This window comes from Calliphora vicina, chromosome 3, assembly GCF_958450345.1.
Source record: "Calliphora vicina chromosome 3, idCalVici1.1, whole genome shotgun sequence".
Classification (NCBI taxonomy): Eukaryota; Metazoa; Arthropoda; class Insecta; order Diptera; family Calliphoridae; genus Calliphora; species Calliphora vicina.
Window position 1 is genome coordinate 72640205 of NC_088782.1, and position 18700 is coordinate 72658904.

At 32.2% G+C, this 18700-nt stretch overlaps 1 protein-coding gene across 2 annotated transcripts in view; it reads right to left on the reverse strand.

Moving 5' to 3' along the window:
- Positions 1-379: 379 nt before the first annotated feature.
- LOC135953264 (protein zer-1 homolog) overlaps positions 380-18700 on the reverse strand; it is a 29999-nt gene continuing 11678 nt past the window's right edge. The window contains exons 2-11 of one of the 2 annotated variants that reach the window (XM_065503060.1): positions 16502-16887; positions 12186-12883; positions 6030-6107; positions 5832-5956; positions 5587-5758; positions 5340-5501; positions 5097-5270; positions 4863-5012; positions 1356-1601; positions 380-1171 (exon numbers count right to left, since the gene is read on the reverse strand). In XM_065503060.1, the coding sequence (XP_065359132.1) occupies positions 1010-1171; positions 1356-1601; positions 4863-5012; positions 5097-5270; positions 5340-5501; positions 5587-5758; positions 5832-5956; positions 6030-6107; positions 12186-12883; positions 16502-16844 (2310 nt within the window). In that variant the 5' untranslated portion in view covers positions 16845-16887 and the 3' untranslated portion in view covers positions 380-1009. The remainder of the gene's footprint in view (positions 1172-1355; positions 1602-4862; positions 5013-5096; positions 5271-5339; positions 5502-5586; positions 5759-5831; positions 5957-6029; positions 6108-12185; positions 12884-16501; positions 16888-18700) is intronic. The other variant, XM_065503061.1, reaches the window with a different exon arrangement.

The following is an 18700-nucleotide window of genomic DNA, read 5'->3' on the forward strand; positions in this document are numbered from 1 at the left end:
ATCCCGGGATAAAAACCCTAATCACACCACCTAATTTCATGGCGATAGGTCCATAATTAGTCATAGGTCCTATATAAGGCCCTCTTCCGAAAATCACTCACGAAAATAAATTATTGATTAGGGTATTATATGGTCGGGCTGATAATGAATTTAACATTTTTTTTAATCTTTAAAAAAATAAATTATCACCCTTAATAATACTTTCAAGAATTCTGTAGTTTAAAAACAAAAATCGATTTGAGATATTAAAAGTCACGTTTGTCTTTGTTTTTACCAAAATTTCAGTATACAAACAACTATGATAAACCCCATTAATTCATTAATCAATTTTCAAAATTTCTCTGTTTTCAGTAAACTGGTAAAAGAAAATAACACTTCGTTTATTTTTTAATATTTTAATATATATATATTTTTTTTTAATAATTTATTATAAATCTATATTACTTTCTTCTTGCGTATGTAAGTATGAATATAAATAAAAAATAAACAAATAAAATAAAAATTCAGTAAGAGAAACAATTAAATATTTAGTAACAATTGAATTTCTTGTTGTATATTTCTTTTGTTTATTTGCATGTATGTGTATACTATTTTACTTTTTCCGTTTTATTTTCATTAACTATATTTTTTGCTGTTTTCACTTTATAACAGGGTAATTAATTAAACATAATACATATTATAATTTTTTTTTGTTTTAAATATATTTTATACAAGTTAAACTTCATTAATTTTGCAAATGAATATTAATGAATACAAAGAAAGTAAATTGTAGCAAAAACAAGTCGAGAAAGACGAAAATAAAGTTAAAGATAGTTATTAAAGAAATATGTCAAATATCAGGATTTAACGAAATAAAGTAAGTCTTAAAATCTTAATATTTTATTTAGCATTTTATGTATGTTTTGTTTTTTTTTCTTTTAATGTAATTATACACTATATTTATGTTCTCTAAAATCTCCTTCTTATACTACACTCACTCACTCATAGTGGCAACGAGATTTTGTATCATTTAGCCCTCCAGCATGGGACGAGGACGTTTAGTGCACTGGTCAATGACCATTCGCGCTATAGCTTTAATATCCTCATATGGACTCGGATGATCAATTAGTTCATTCAGTATTTGTATGCCATTCTCTTGTTCAACAAGCTGGCAATATTTATCTGGATACACCTGGATTTAACAATGAAAACAAATGGAAATTAGATACTTTTTTAACCATTTAGGACATGTTTCAGAAACAAAAGTTTTGTAATAATTATTGAGTAATTTTCGTAATAATGCACAATGGCTGTGAGTTATCATTTAACTGAATCTGGACGATAAAAAAAAATACTTCTTTGAATCAAAAACTTACTTGTGTTAGATTTGCCAAGGCCCATACAGCCCAATGTTGGCACTGTGGTGTCTCATAACAGCGTACTAATCCTAGTATAGGTTCAAAACTGCGGTAATTAATATTACGTTCGCTTTTAATATCCCAACGTCTTATGGCATTTACCATACTTATTAGAACCTCATCGCGCGAAGGTTCCTTAATTGTCCATGCTTCTGCACCATCTGAAGCTATATGTGCCAGCACACCAGCTGCATTGTAACTTACCTATGTTTATAAAAAAAAAATTGATTTTAGTTTTTTACGATTTATAATTTATTGGTGTCCTAGGTAAGATTGATCAAAGGATAAAAATGATAAATTTTTCTCATATTTGTTTAAGTGACATAATACATAATTGTTTATGTTTGAAGAGCGCATCGTATGTTCTGACAATAACAAAGATTTAATAGGATGTAAAATTTACACAAAATTGTTCAAGTGTGATTCCACGGAAATGATTTTCCCATTTTTCGAAAATAGTTCTAGTTCGAATTTTACCAAATTTGTCAAAATTCGTATACTTTTCTAACAAGCATCCCATAGGCATTTTCCATTATATTAAGATCTAGTGAATATGGAGGCCAATTCAAATAAACCACATTTTGTTCATGAATGCACTAATTTACAGCAGCTAAGTTCTAACAATGGTCAGACCGCATACACAACGATTTCATAGTATTTACATCAAACATAAGAAAACAGACTGGAACGGCTTCAGAGATTTCACCGATCGCGCTTTCAGTGATCGTCCAACACCCTACAACGTACACCAAGCAGAAAGAAAGTTGCACGAAACCGCCACAGCAGTAACAGCTCGCTTCATTCCAGTTGGTAGTTTATCCGTAGTGCGGCAACACTTGATGACCTAAGAATCGTGATAGCAGCAGGTTAGTAAATGAGGATAATCGAAAAAATGGTTAGATCATCTGAAGAATAGCAACCGAATTTCTGGAGTTTGTAAGTTGTACTCAACGGTTTTTACGTCAACTGATGTTGCAGAGATCATCAATGTAGCCAAACCTTCCAATGCGATTATCACAGACGGAACGAGGAATCTTATAATATCCTGTACCTGGAAAAAGGGTAGAGTCATCCCAATCCTCAAACCAGGGAAGGACACGACTGAGGGACAATCGTACCATCCATCTTGTCACCTGTCGCAAATACGTTTGAGGTTGTTCTCCTCCCCCAGCACAGCAAATGCACTCGGCAATAATGGACCGCTTATTATTGTTTATGTTAATCTAAACAGATATACGGACATCGCTCTATCTACTTCACTAAATTTTTTCCTAAATTTCATAAATATTTAGAACTTATTCATGGCGTATTTTTTGTTCGTTTTAATTAAATTTTTATACAAAAATGGAATAATTAAATTTTAAACAGGAACAAGAAATACTGCATTCGGCGACCACTAAATTTAGATCCTACTAACAAATAAATGTCCTTTAGCTAACACAAGGATATATTTAAAACTGGAAAAATCTGCTAAATAACATTACAAGAAGAAATGTTGTAAATTTCAAGCACTTTTCTCACCGCTTGTCAGTAGTCTCTTAAAATAATGGTTCTATTTTAACTTTTTTGTTTTCCTTGGATTCATTCATATCTGAGAATCTAAAAAACTTTTGATAAAACGCAAAATTTTTTTACAAACATTTCAAAACATTGACTTGTATTGGTACAAAGTTATTATTTTGATAATTTCTTTTCATAAATTGACCGATGATAAGCTTATCCAATAAATATGTTTTTTTTAACAATGACAGAGTTTTAGAGTGAGTGTGGTTTTAAGACCAAACAACAAATCAAACTAATTTGGTAAATTTCATCTTTGACTTTTAATATTTTATGAAAAGTTGTTTGTGAAAAATTACATGGAAAATATGAAATGAAGATTTATGCAGATGTACATACAACATACGTTCATAATGATTATTTAACACTAAGTTTTTATATGAATTTTGGCTTTAATATTTCGAATTTACATTATAATTATATATTTCAAGAATTCCCGGATATCCTGGAATGTGCCAAAAAAATAAAACTCCAAGTCGTAAATAAACTGAGTGGCCGTCAGTAGTTCCTAGATAGTTAAACAAGGTGTTCTTCAGGGCGAAGTCATGAGATGATATCGCATACAACGGACCACTACATTGATGTCATATGCGATCCTGTGAATGATTATCTCGGACGAAGGAAGTAAATCTCAACCATGGCGTCGTAGTCGATTGAGTCCAAATTCCGACTGAGAAAGACACAACAATTCTGGGCTTCACCTTTGACAGCCTGTTACCTGCAATCACGTACAAATTGCGAAGTAGAATGGAGCAATGGGCTCAATGCCGACTGTATGTATGCTTAGCAAATGGTCAGAGTCCCCTAGATTACCCACATATGCAACTGTCCAGCCAATCCTTGGTCCAATGGATTTGTGGACCAACCCCGTTGAAATAGTATTATTTCTTGGGCTTGGCCGCGATGCAGAAACCGCAGATTAAAAAATTTATAGTTTTAACTGTTACAACAAATAACAAGCAATTAAATCGAAATAACAAAATAAAATTGTAATACGTCTTTTAAGATACTTTTGTACGATGCATCAGTATTTTTTCTAAATATTTTATAAGTATTAGACTAGGGTTCGAAACGGGAATTCCCTAGAATATTTTTTAAGAAATTTTCGGAAAATTTTTACCGGGATTTTCCGGGAATTTTTTAAACGTTTTCTTCTTAACCCTCTGCAACTGATGTCGTAGTCTGACAGACACCGCAAAATTTTGCGTACCTTCGTAAAGTGAAACTAAATAAAATAAGTCATATTTTTAAAGAAACTTCCTTTAATTCAAATTTTAATATTATGTTATCTTGGAAACTATTTACTATTATAGATAACGCAAATAAGGTGCTAGTCAGAAACTTCAACATAGTAAATGAGTGAGAAGTCAGCTAGACCCCACATCAATTATATTGTAAAAAATAATCCAAGTCAGTTGCAGAGGATTAAAGTTACAATATTAAGATTTCTTATGATTGCCAAATTTGTTGCTAATCGAATGATTCCACTATATCTATAAATACAGATTTTCAGTTGGCAAATAAATATTACGCTTGAAATAACCGAATTTAATAAAACGAAAGAATTTATTGATTTTATACCTTACTACTACGAGTGTGACAAGACCGGTCAATTGACTTATTATAAACCCTTAAAAACATGAGCTTCTTTTAAAACGCTGGTATTCTATAGTTTAGTATTAGAATCATAAGCTAACAATATATTAATTATAGAAGTATTTGCGTACTTTTCCTTATATTAATAGTTTATTCAATAAATTAATTTCCTTATTCTAAAACGTTTTCATAAATTTTTGTGTTTTAAACAAAAAAGTTTATAAAGAACATCCGAACAATGACAATAATATAATACTGACATAAGTAATAGTTTATACACAGCATTAGCCAAAAAACGATTATACATACCTCTATGCCATCACTTTCGGATGATAATAGTTCAGCAAACACTTCAATAAATTTCTGTGTCATTAATTTTGGCCTCAACCATTTAACTTCGGCTACATTTCCCAACAAGCCCATCATGTTCCGTAGCAATTCATCACGTTCCCTAAATGCCTGCAAATCAACCAATAAACAAACACACACATTGGTTCATTTTAAAGAGATCAGGTGGCAGTGAGGTGTAAAATAAATACTTACACAATTACTTACATTTAAACATCTCAAAAAATACTCCATACCACGGCCATCCAAAAATCTCTTACAATTAATAGCAGTCTCATCAGTTACATTCCACATAGTTGACCACGCCACTTCCATGACATCATCGAATACCGAACGTGTTAAACGATCTTTAATTAAGCTTAACATAGTCTGCGCAAATGTGGAACAAAAAAAAACAAATAAAAATTATTTTATAAAATAAGTACGATAAAGACTTACACTAACAACTCCCAGTTCACCCAAAAATAGTTTTTGCCGACCATCAACCTGACAGGCCAGTGTATTTAATAAATATATAGCTATTCTCTGTACAAAACCTTCTTGTTCTGTTTTGGAAACTCCATACAAAAGTATCGTGATAAGACGTTCATACTCAAATAACTTGAAAAGATATGGAAATAAATCATAGTTTTATAGTAGCATAATTTATTGAAGGCTTAAGCTGCTTTTAGCATTTAACACCTACCACATCATTGGGCATTTGAAATTGTGTTAAAGTAAGGTAACCATTTCGTAGCATTGTATCGTCATTTACATGCATTTCCATGCCATTGAGCAATGTCCGTATTATGTGATTTCTTAGAGGTGTACCGAATTTAGAGCGATCACGTCCCTTTACAATATAAAATAATGTCGCACTGAATAAAAGGGAAATGTGGACCATGTCTTAATCATTCTAAATACCCCAAAAATAAAACACAATTAACCAACCTGCCAGATATTTGCATATGTTTAAATTTCAAATGTCTATCCATAGCTGTTAATACAACATCTAAAGCAGTGTGTATGTCTTTGCAATTTTCAAACCGGAAGAGGTGATATAAATCATTGAGAACCTAATGAGATACAAAGTTTTGCCATTAAAAACATCGTTATCCAACAATGAAAAAGAGAACACAAAAAACTTACTCTTGTTAATAGAACAGGCCGGTCGTAATAATATCGCGCAGCAGTTAAAATTTGTTGTTCATTCGCATCGCCGGCAATCTAAGATAAATTAGAAACATTAAATAAAAACTTAACACAATTAATACAATCTTCGAAATTAGTAAATATCATCTTGTGTGAAATTAAAGATATTAACACTGACCTATAAACATCTTTTACATTTTCGTACCGATTTAGTTGATTTTTGGGGGCTAACCGAATATTCGGATTGCGAATATTAGGGCAAAATTTGGGATTCTATAATAAATATATAGACCATAGAATAATATATCCATAGATGCGTTACTGAGAGGGAAAAAACCTAAGTCTGTTGTCAAAAACCTAAGTCGTGAGAATGTATTAGTACATAGTTTTGAGGTTGTATTGGTGCCTTTTTAATTTTCACCCGACACACAGTGTTCTATAAAAATGTATAAATTTTGATTTATTTAAATTTTGTTCTATTTTCAATACCAAAAATTTAAACTCTGTTCTATAAATTAAATTCTACCACAATAAAATAAAGTGTCAAAAATTAATAAAAAATATTTTTTTTTCATTTGAGCAAAATTAATGTGTTTTGGAAATAAAAGTGTCCTGCAAAGTATTCAAAAAAATTGCCAAATATTGCATAGAAGTGTAATAAAGTGGTTCGGTCTGTATTTAGTGGAAAAATCAATGTTACAATTTTAAGTACTTTGATGTGTTTAATTCTCTCACAAGTATGTTGAATTCACATATCACAAGTACGTGTGAAGAGAAAATTATTGCTACTCTCAGCTTACTCTCAGTTACGCCTCTAGTAACTAGAGTCTAGTTGTACCCTATGATATAGACTATGTAATTTGAAAGGAAAAACAAGTTTTGAATATAATAAAAACAATTAAGAGCTAGTTTCTGGGATAAAGATAATCTACATTCATCGCTTAAACCTAGATTAAACTAAAAATTGTGTTTCTCACTTATTGCTTATATGCTATATAATCTATGTTTAACTGAGCATCATTGGTGAGTTAAACTTAAGTATAAAATGCCAATGCACAAACTGATGAAAAATAAAATAAACAATTCAGCACAGCAGCTCATTGTTTTTATTTGCTTTATTAACATAAATATAATTTTTAATATACATTTTATATACTTTAATGTTACTTTTTCTTTTACAAAGTAAAAATTTACAAAAAAAATTATGTACGCGGTTGCTTTTTCTTATAAAATTTAAAGTGTTGCCATATTTATATAAACAAATTTGAGGAATAAACATGTGATTTGACTCAAAAGTATGGCAATGCTAACAAAATTAATCTATTAGTGAGAAACACAATCATTGGTTAAATCCCGGCAAAATATGCTTCAGGTTTAATATAACAGCGTGTTAAGCTGAGTTTAACTGACAAGTAAGAAACTAGCTCTAAGAGAGCTATATTCGGCTGTACCGAATCTTATATACCCTTCACCAAATTATACTTCAAAATAAAAATTTTAAATATTTTTAGGAAACAAAATTTATTTTTTTTACTGTTTTTTCTTTTTTTGTAAAAAAAATGTTTTCCAATTGGTTTTTAAAATTTTTATTTAAATTTAAATTTTTTTTTAATATTTAACGAAAAAAATGTTTGGTGAAAAAAAATTCGGGTTAAAAAATATTTTTTTTTCGATTTTGACCCATTGTAGGTTGCTAAGGTCTTTGAAATATCTATTGTAGGTTGTTGGGTAATTTATTGACTTTAAACAAATTTATGTTTGAATTGTTGAAAAAATATTTTGAATTTTCGCAGTTGGGGAAAATGCAACTCAATAATTCTTAAAATAATGTTCACAAATTAGCATTGTTTTTAGCTCAATTTGAAAGTCATTTTTTTATATTTTTCAAAGAATATATGGGCAAATTTTAAATTAATATGGTATTACTATTTTTATGAAATCTTCATAATCCTTAAGCATGTCAGACATAGAATTTGAAAAAATAAAGAGAGAATGAAACTACCTTCTATTTTTCTACTATGGTAAAAACCATGATATAAAAAAATACAAGGTAGTTTCATTTTCTATTTATGTCAACCTAATTAAGCATTTGACAATAAAGGGGATTTGAAGTTTATATCTAAAACAAAGCTACCATATTCATTAAACAAAATCCGATTTTTGCCTTTATTGAAGTATAGTTACTTCAAATATAAATAAAATAAAAAAATATTTTATTCAAAATATTATTGCTCGTTTATCCAAGGCATTGAGCAGCAATACAATTCTGGCCAAGACTTTCAATTCCTGAGTATCGTTAGCATAAGGATTTAGTTTATGCTGGATTGCCGGCACAAACCTCTTGCACATCCACGAATAAGAGAACAATTTTACGTTTGTGTAATCTCTTAATAAGATTTGAGAGACAATTTCATTGGGATAACTGTCAGAAACGGTATGATGAATAATACAGTGGAATATTTGACGATATTCCACTATATCATTCAACAGCTGGCTCTGTTGTGGTTTTATCTTCTTATCCGCCACCAAAGATTCTAAAATAAACTACAAAGTCTCCGGCAATGTCATGGAATTGTGCCTTTACGCCGCGCTTTATCTCAATAAAAATAATAAAAATAAATGAATAAAAATTCCCCGGGAGTTTTTCCCCTTTTCTCATTTTTCCTATACAAATTCAATGGAATTAGAATTAGAATTCCTCTGATTAATTTAAAAACATCCATTTTTTAAAAGTCTGATTGAAAAAGGTATCACTGTCATGGCCTATGTGATATAAAGGCACACGTCTTAAATTAATCCGTTTTTTATTTATTTTAAATATAAATTGCAGTACATATTGTGAACTGGATGGAAAATTTCTCGGAGTATTGTAACCTTTTTCTAAATATGGCAACGTTTCACTGAATATTTACAAATAAAATAAACTTCAAAAATCCCCTTTCTTGTCAAAAAAATATAAATGAAACTACGTTGTAATTTTTTTATATCATGGTAAAAACTGTTCACTCATAAAATACTTTTCAATTCTAAATGAAAAACTGGATTAATGGAGTCCAAAATGTAAAATGTGTGCTGCAGGTATGGTTGTCAGTTATTCGAGTTTTATTTTAATTGAATAAAAATTGATGATTTTCATTCTTAAGAACGAGTAAAAAGTAAGGAGTAACAGAAATTTACAAATATAAAAAGAGGAAGATGGTAAGAAGTATGCACGGGAAAAAACAGTTGTCCTTTGATTTATACAAAGTTCCACCTACATTCTCTATCACATGGTACACTGTGAGGTGTAAAAATTGTCCACTTTTAGGACATCCTGTTGTAAACAGTGTTTCCTCATAGAAATTCATTAATTCTCCGAAAAGACCGCACCAGAGGCAACGGTGGAGGCATCGCATTTATTATACATAACACCGTGCAGTATAGAGCTTTTTCTCGATCTGATTTCTAGATACCAATATCTTGAAGCTACCATTCCGACATTAGGACCTTATTGGATGGTGATACATGTTTGGTCCTAGGGGACTTCCAGACCAGAGAAGAGCGTCGTTGGCGGAACAGATTGACGAATCCACCTTTTGCTCAATAAATGATGATGCGGATTATGGGTAATTGCGCTAGCTCACCAGATATCATCATAGCATCCTGGTCTGATTAACTGCACAACCTGGCGTGCAGTTAATTCTCTAGGATCAGACGATGTATCCATAAACCTTTGTCTGGATAGAACTAACGATTTTATCGTCTCAGAACGCCGAACTTACATCAACCAAAAGAATGCAGACTGGCACGGTTTCAAATAATTTACCGAAAATAGTTTTCAAAGTTTTTTAAATAAACCCGTTCCTTTGCCTGGGTAACGATCTTGTAGCGATGCGAGGGCTTAAGTCTAACTTTCCTTTGTGTATGTGCATGTTCTGTTGGAATGTATGACTAAAGGTTACTCATCTCGTCAAGATATTGGGGCGATAGTGTAATCTGTTGCTGTTGGGTCTAATATTAAGACATATTTTCTCGTGCTAACCCTGTTTAGTAGGTTCGCCAATTGTATAGTAGAGGCTTTACCAAGGTGAGGCTTTCTAGTGGCATTTTTGGCCATATCCTCTATCGTTCGGCTGGTATTATCAATAACTCGTGGAGGGGCACTAGGCATCTCCTTCACTTCGAACTGCCGAACAACTTTGGCGACTTTAGCGCCATGTAGACAACCTCCTATTGATTGGCTCTCTTGATTCCCCTTCTCACCATCACTGAAGGGGATGTTTCTGTTATCTGACGATGAGCACGATATTACTGTAATACCTGCCGAACGAAATAGGATAGGGCCAAAGATGGCACCAGGAAATCTGTGGCCTTTCTGGCTAAGAAGATTCGCTACACTTACGGCACCGTAAGTGTAGCAGGTGGTTGCTGATGTCGACACTAATTGGGTTCGATAGGTGTGGTCTCAGAATTCTAGTAGGAGTTATAGCCGGTCACTGCTCAATTGGGGCCTTCATAGGGGTAATAACACACAGGATTTTTGTAGGGAGTGTGGGGATGTAGAGGAGACAGTAGAGCACATTATGTGTAACTGCCCGACACAACACAGTCATAGATTTAAATCGCTAGGTAAAAGATTTCTTGATGAACTTCGGAGTGTTGCAGGCTGTAAATGGAGTAACATAGTAGGGTTTATGAGGGCAATAGGTTGGCTATTTAAAGGATATTCTACAGTGAGATCAAAACCGTAACCAATTGCTGATTTGGATTTTTCTTTTTATTATTTCTCCTTTTGCTATCTCTAAGACATAACCTTTCTTCTTCTTCCTTATCTTCATGTACTCCTCTTTCAGGACTCTCGAAGGGAATCACAATGGACCTTATGGTATCCACACGTAACTCCGCCATTTTCCAACCGATTTTTTCTTGTAAAACTCATATCTATATAAACAATTTGAAAATTCGTTTCGAAAAGACATATTTATGATGTATTGAGTTGTAATTTTAAAAATATGAACTCCAGTAAAACAGAATTGCTACATGAGATCCTCTGCATATTTTATACCCTTCACCATCGTGAAAAGGGTATATATAAGTTTGTCATTCCGTTTGTAATTTCCACAATATAATTTTCCGACCCTATAAAGTATATTAAGTCGATTAGGCCATGTCCGTCTGTCTGTTGAAATCAATTTTCTGAAGATCCCAGAAATCTTCGGGATCCAAATCTTCAATAACTTTGTCAGACATTCTTTCGAGAAGTTTCCTATTTAAAATCAGCAAAATCGGTCCACATATTGCTGAGATATGATTTTTTACCTATTTTTGACCTATATCTGGATTACTAATATGGATATCTAATGATAGATATTTCAAAGTCCTTTGCAACGATGTATATAAGACCATAGTATGTTGGACCTACAATGGGTCAATGGTATGGTATTCAGGCAGCCCTCCAAACCCTTCGTCTCGTACAGCTCACTTGGGTCCAATGATCGTTCCCTTTGTGATACCTGGATCAAAATCGGAAAAAATATTTTTTAACCCGAATTTTTTTGCACGAAAAAAATTTAAAATTTAAAAAAAAATGTTAAATTTAAAAAAAAAAATAAAAGAAAAAAAATATAAAATAACAATTCGAAAAAAAAAATTCCAATAAAAAGAAATAAAACTACTTTGGAAAAAAAGTTTTGTTTACCTAAAAATATTTAAAATTTGTATTTTGAAGTATAATTTGGTGAAGGGTATATAAGATTCGGCACAGCCGAATATAGCTCTTTTTTTGTTCACCTTTGTATCACTATTTTAATTTTATTTATTTATTAATAAAATAATTTTATATTCTAAATTGAAAAATGTTATTCATTCGTATAAAAAACATATGTTTTCCTCGATTATTCGAATTACAGACCAAAATAAGCTAAAAAGACGTATATTTCAGATTAGTCCGAATAATAGGTTCCGTTCATTTTCGGTATCGGCATGAAAACACAGTTTCCGGAATCTATTAATTTTCAATAGCTGTAATTGGGGCTATCATTGACACTGACATTTCTTTTAACTATAACCATGCCAAATGATTCCTCCATTATACAGGCGTAGTTTCACTTCATTATCACCAAGGTGAAAGAATTAGTTTTTTATAAAAAAAATATAAGAAAACAAAAATCTCACCTCTATAGCTGGTATGTCATGACGTTTACAAGCCCAATGTGCTGTATGATATAAACCCAAAAATTGTAACGGCCTTTGTGTACGTGTCGCAAGTCCCGGTATATCTGTATTCACTTTATGACTGGATTCTTTGGTTGCCACACCATTGCCAGCCAAATTAGTACCGGATATGTCCAGATGTGTCAAATCACACAAATTATCCATTAACATTTCCAGGGATTGATCTGGTAAATCGTAAGTGCCATGACCGTTACCAGAACTCGATATCGAAATATCCAATGTACGAAGACGTTTTAAACAGCAAATGGCAGGTAGTTGATTTACAATTGGCCAAACGTTAAAGAGTATCAGTGTGTGGAGTTTAGGCAGGGTGTCCAAAGTCTGAAGACTGAAATTCGCTAAAACACATGAAGTCAAATCTAAATGTGTTAAATCTTCCAGGTGTGCAAATTGCAAACGATGATGTAACACAACACCGTTCAACACAAGACGACGGAGGTGTGGGCAATTGAATTGAAAATCTACAGGATCTTTATCGTTCGGCTCGGCATTCTGTAGCATATGCGAGCCAATACCCAATTCCAGCGAACGTAGACTTTCACCATAGTGAGCAAGTTGTTCGTGAGATTGCACGGTAACATTGTCGCAATACCACATCGAGAGTGAATATAGTTTGTGGCGCATTAGTATTTCGAGTCCTGCAATGAAATAAAACAAGATATACAAATTTGTTTCACATTCACAAACTTATGAATAAATATTGCAAGTTAAAAAAATTGTCCAAGATTTTTAATTATTATAAACAAAAACTAATTTGGTCATTTAAAAATGGAATTGAATTTCTAATGATTTAATAAATAATTTTGAAATCAAATCTTAACTATTTTCATGTGAAATAGTGATAAAATGAAGGAAATCAGTTATCGTGATGCTATTAAAATTTAAAACTAAACTAAAAATGGGAATAATTAATACATCACAACTAGGGTTCCTAATTTCCAGGACTTTTATCTTTCCAGGGAGAAAATTAGAAAATCATTTAAGTCACGGGAATTCCCGGGAATATTTTAACACTAATTTAAACCAAAAACCAAAATTTTTTTTTTCGAATAAATTGACTTATTATTTTAGCAGGGTTTTAAAATAAGTATAAAATAACTATATTTGGTTGTACAATGTTGGTCAAGCCTTTATAAGGGTTTCTAATTTAATAGTGGCATTTGATCGGTATTGTTACAGTCGTAGTTTTAATCAGTATAAAATCAATAAATTTATTGTTTATTTAGAAAACTTAAGAATTTCGACCGTGTTAAATCTATAAAACATGTGTAGGTGAAAAATTTTCAATGGATAAACAAATTTGAAACACTATTATTGTTATTATTTTCTCTAAATATGAATAATAATCATTGAATATCCCTAAACTGAATATCTGTTGCTATAACCGAAAAAATCTATCGCTATAATAGAATAATTCAATTAGCAACAAATTTGAATATCGAAACGTATCTGAATATTGTAACTTTTAGAAGAAAACTTATGAAGACATTCCCGAAAATTCCCGAGAAAAACCCTAATCACAAACCTTTTCGGTTTCAATCGTTAAATTTCCATCATATAACTGAATACATTTTTTTTAAATATTTTAACAAATATTATAAATACATAAAACCTTTCTTTGATATTAAATCGTTTAGTTATTCAAATCAAAAAAATTATTTGCGGACATTCGTTTGTATTCTGCAACCACGGAATTGATGGTGTTTCAATAAATGTCGTTCAATGGTCTCAAGTACGAGTACATGAATCCTGCACCTACCTCTGTAGGCTGTTCTCGTACGTAGGTCATCTCTGACATTCCTTGGCGGAGCCTCAATTTGTGTGATTTCGATGAAATTCTGATGAAATTCCAGAAGGAATTTTTCTTTACTTCCTCCTGAAAATGGAGAAATTTACGATACGAGAAATCCCCATTTGAGATCCTTGTTTTTACTTCGCAATTTATGTGTGATTGTAGTGGCATGAACTGAGGAGGTAAATAGGGCGTCAAAGGTGACCCCATTTTTTGGATGGTTCCATCGATTAAGAAGACAATGTGGAGATTTACTTCATTCGTCCATGTGGTGAAGAGTGTTGCTGAAGACTTCGCTGCTGCACGTTACATGCAGTGAAGAAATTATTTCTCAGATATAGCCATTCACAAGATTGCATAGGTCATCAATATTATGGACCGTCGTCTACGATATTACTTCCTCTCCTTTTTGACCAGCTGGGAGTTTAGACATGTAAACAGGACCCCCGCCCTGATGAACTCATTGTTTAATTCTACGGGTTGATTGTCGTTTGTCTCCAATCACTCAGTAATTTTGGTCCGATTTCTTAAAATTGTTGGGTTATTGAGGATAGCAGGTCGAGGAGTATCGTCCTTTCCAAGTCCTCTGCTGGTTTAAGTTTTGTGAGATCTGGGTGGCAATGTTGTTGTGCTTGGCAATTTACGGAATATAGGGTGGTGACTAGCTGTTGGTAGGTGGAGGGCTAGGGGAGGAGAACAGCCTCAAGGGTATTCGCGACAAGTGACAATAGGGATATCTGCCTGTACGATTGTCCCTCAGTCGCGTCCTTCCCTGACATGAGGATTGGGATGACTCTACACTTTTTTCACACATGGTATTATCAAGCTCCTTACTGAAAGGTTAAAACTTGTGGTCAGGTACTCAACTGTCCGCTAGATGAATGGTTTGGATGTATTGATAGCCTCTGCAACATCAATTGACGTAAAATGTTGTGATGTGTACGAAACTGGAAGGTTGTGTAGTTTGCGAAGACCGCTTCGTTTCGCCTTATCTCTCTATGGCTGCTCAATATTAAGACGTCAGAACGCACGGCAGCATCCTTCTTCGACGGTTTAGAGAGAGACCGGACTGTAGACCACAACTCACCAACTCCCTAGCTTAAGTTTCAGTTCAGAAGATCTTACCATTTTTTCCACATATCCTCATTTACCAACATACTGATATAACGATTCAGATGTGCCGGTCTTGGTTGTCAAGAATTGTATTTCGGATCTCATCTGCAAATATGCTGCTTCTTTTGAGAAGTGCGTTCGCAAAACCGTGCCAGTATCTTTCTTATGGTTGATGTAAATACGGCGTTCAGATATGATGAAATCGTTGGGTCGGTCGTGAAAAATGATGCCAGGGTTGTTAGTGTGAATTGAAGTCTTCGAAAGTGTACTTCCAGGCGACAATACTTTCAGCCTCAAGATATTGGTTGCTTCTGTCGAGATCTAGAAACCGTGTGCTGCCTCCACCGTTGATTTTTGACAGACATCGATTTATTCTCTTAGCAAAGCTTTGATTTTAAATCCATGTTAATCGTATTTTGTTAAATTAATTATTTAAATTAATTCTTGGAATTTTTTCATTATCAAGATTGAAGATATTCAAGTTGGAAACCCAAGGACAAAATACTAGTCGGTTTTGTGATTTTTATGCTTCTATACGTCATTGTAAATTTGTTTAGAACTATGCCGATTTTGCTAATTTTTGGTAATATACATTCCACCCAGCCGATTTTATTAATTTATTGTATCAACATTTTATCATTTCAAACTATTTCATTCTTTTTTGGCCACATAATTTTGGCATTAACCAAATAATATTTATGACTAATTTGTTGGTCCTCAATTGCTTTTGTATAGACGGACGGACAAGTTGCTCCAAATTGTATTATATGTTTGACCGATTTTGGACTTTTTTAATACCACACATTTCTGATCAACAGAGAATGTTATCAGAAAATTGCATCACTTTTAGTCCTACTCTCTAGACCATATCGTACCAACAGTAGGAATATCGTTTTAGAATTTCATAAGGACCCAGAATATATACTTTTTAGGGTATACGATCAATATTTCTATGTGTTAATATACCACCATTTTTTTGGTGGCGGGTATAAAAAATATGTAGTAGCAAAACCGTATTAATTTATATTATACATTAAGATTAATCATACATAATAATCTTATCAGGTCAACAGCATTTTATTGATTGAATAAAACGCTTAAATGGCATCACACCTTGCAATTCCTGTATCATCACTATGAGGAAAATGTAAATTGACCGCTTATCAGTTAATTTCTCGAACGAAATCAATAACGTAAGAGACAATATTTCTAAGTGTTATAGAAAAAAAAATACAAACAAAAAATCACACGAATGCGATAGATAATCTTTAGTGTAATAAATCAATTAATTATATTACATTTTAATATTATTGCAATAGATTACATAGAAAGAGAAAGAACATCTACTTACCATAATTTGTTAAATGACTATTACGCAAATGTACAACATTTAATGAAGTCCGGTTTGTGTCTCTAAATAAACTGATAAATTTATCATCAAACTGTCTATAGAAGTGTTTTTGATACGTATCTATAAGACGATCGCATATATCATTCGGTAAGACGATGCCATCACGTAAATGATATCGTTTTTCGTCGTCATTATCGACGTCATCAATTTCATGGTCATCGTCGATGTCTTCACATCTGATAACATGTAAGTTTTTGCATATATAACGATATACAATATCCTGGAGTGTCAATGGATCTTCATCCAAAATTCCATTTGACTTTAAACGAACTTTGCCACTCATTTTATTGGGTTTTTATGGTATTACTTCTTTTCGGTCCGAACGCCTGTAAATATAAAAGAAATAATAGTTTAGTGCATAGTTTATGGCGACATTTACATGTTGATGTCTTTTTTTCTTTGTTTCTGTCTTAAAATCCCTACGAAAATCCCCTTCCATTTATACGATGCCTTTTTTGGTCAACCATGTTTGCCTTTTTTCGTCATCAACAACCAATAAGAAAAGAACAGAAATCCATGGCTTTAAATCGTGACTTAAAGTCATAATGTAAATGCTCCTATGAAAATTTCAATTGTTTTTTTAAGGGTGTTTTTGTGAAATTACTTATTTTTTGTTGTTGTTAAATTGTGTTTTTTTTGGAAATTTATGTTTTTGGTTTCAAAATTTTTTTTATATTTAAGTATTTAATGACGAAAATACTGTGTATCTATGCTGTGTATCAATATATTTCAAAATTAAAATATTATTATACGAAAATTAAAAGTTTTTGAATTGTTTTAAAATATTTATGAATAAAAATAACACTATACAACAAAATAAATTTTTTTCCAAAATTACAAGGTCCGACCAATACATTTTGATAGAGGAGACAAAAAAAAGACAAGTGTATCGGCGTTTTGAAAGTTTACATCTGAATTTCATTTGAGGGCGGGTTAAAGTTTCCCAACTCTGGTACATTCTTATTGTTAATCTTCATAATAAACCATATGATCCTTACATTTAGGTATAAAATGTGTTTGGCAAAGTTATGTAAAATGTTACGGAGAATATTTTTCTGGAATATGTTAATCCTCTAAATCCTCAAGGCATGGGTCTTTTTTGTCCTTCTTTTAAAAAAGTGCAAAAACCACCATTAAAAAGGAATTTAAGGGGTTAAACTGTTCTGCAAAAAAATTATACGTGAAATTTTACTATAAGTCCCTGAATACATCAAAACGGAAAATTCAACCAGAAAGTCAGAAAAAATACATAACAAAAGAGAGCATAGGGTTAATTTCGCATTTATTAAGAATTTTATTTTAAAGAACATTTTAGGTATAAAATGTATTCAGCAAATTTATGTAAAATGTTACGAAGAACATTTTTGTAAAATATGTTAACCCTCTAAATCCCCAAGGCATGGGTGTTTTTTGTCCTTCTTTTAAAAAAGAGCAACATACACCATTCAAACAGGGATTTAAGGGTAAAAATGTTCCGCAAAAATATTATCCGTGCAATTTTACTATAAGTCATTAAATACACCAAAACGGAAAATTCAACGAGAAAGTCAGAAATAAGACACAACAAAATTGAGCTTACGGTTAATTTCGTATTTATTAAGAATTTGGATAGGAAGTCTTCATTAATTACATTTTTTTAGCTCTAGGCAATTCCACTTTATTACCATACGCATATTTTAGCTATAAGCGTCCTTCAATGGGTGCGCATGTTAAATTTTTGGGGTACTTTAAAATAAAATTCTTAATAAATGCGAAATTAACCCTAAGCTCTCGTTTGTTGTGTCCTATTTCTGGTTGAATTTTCCGTTTTGGTGTATTCAGGAACTTATAGTAAAATTTCACGAATATTTTTGCGGAACATTTTAACCCCTTAAATCCCTGTTTTAATGGAGTTTGTTGCTCTTTTTTAAAAGATGGACAAAAAAGACCCATGCCTTGAGGAGTTAGAGGGTTAACATATTCTACAAAAATGTTCTCCGTAACATCTATATATATAAAAGAGTAACGTTACTGACTGACTGACTGACTGACTGACTGACTGACTGACTGACTGATTCATCATCGCACAGCCCAAACGGCTGAAGCTAGAATCACGAAATTTTAACTGTGGGTTCCTCCCTCCCCAAAACGATCCGATAA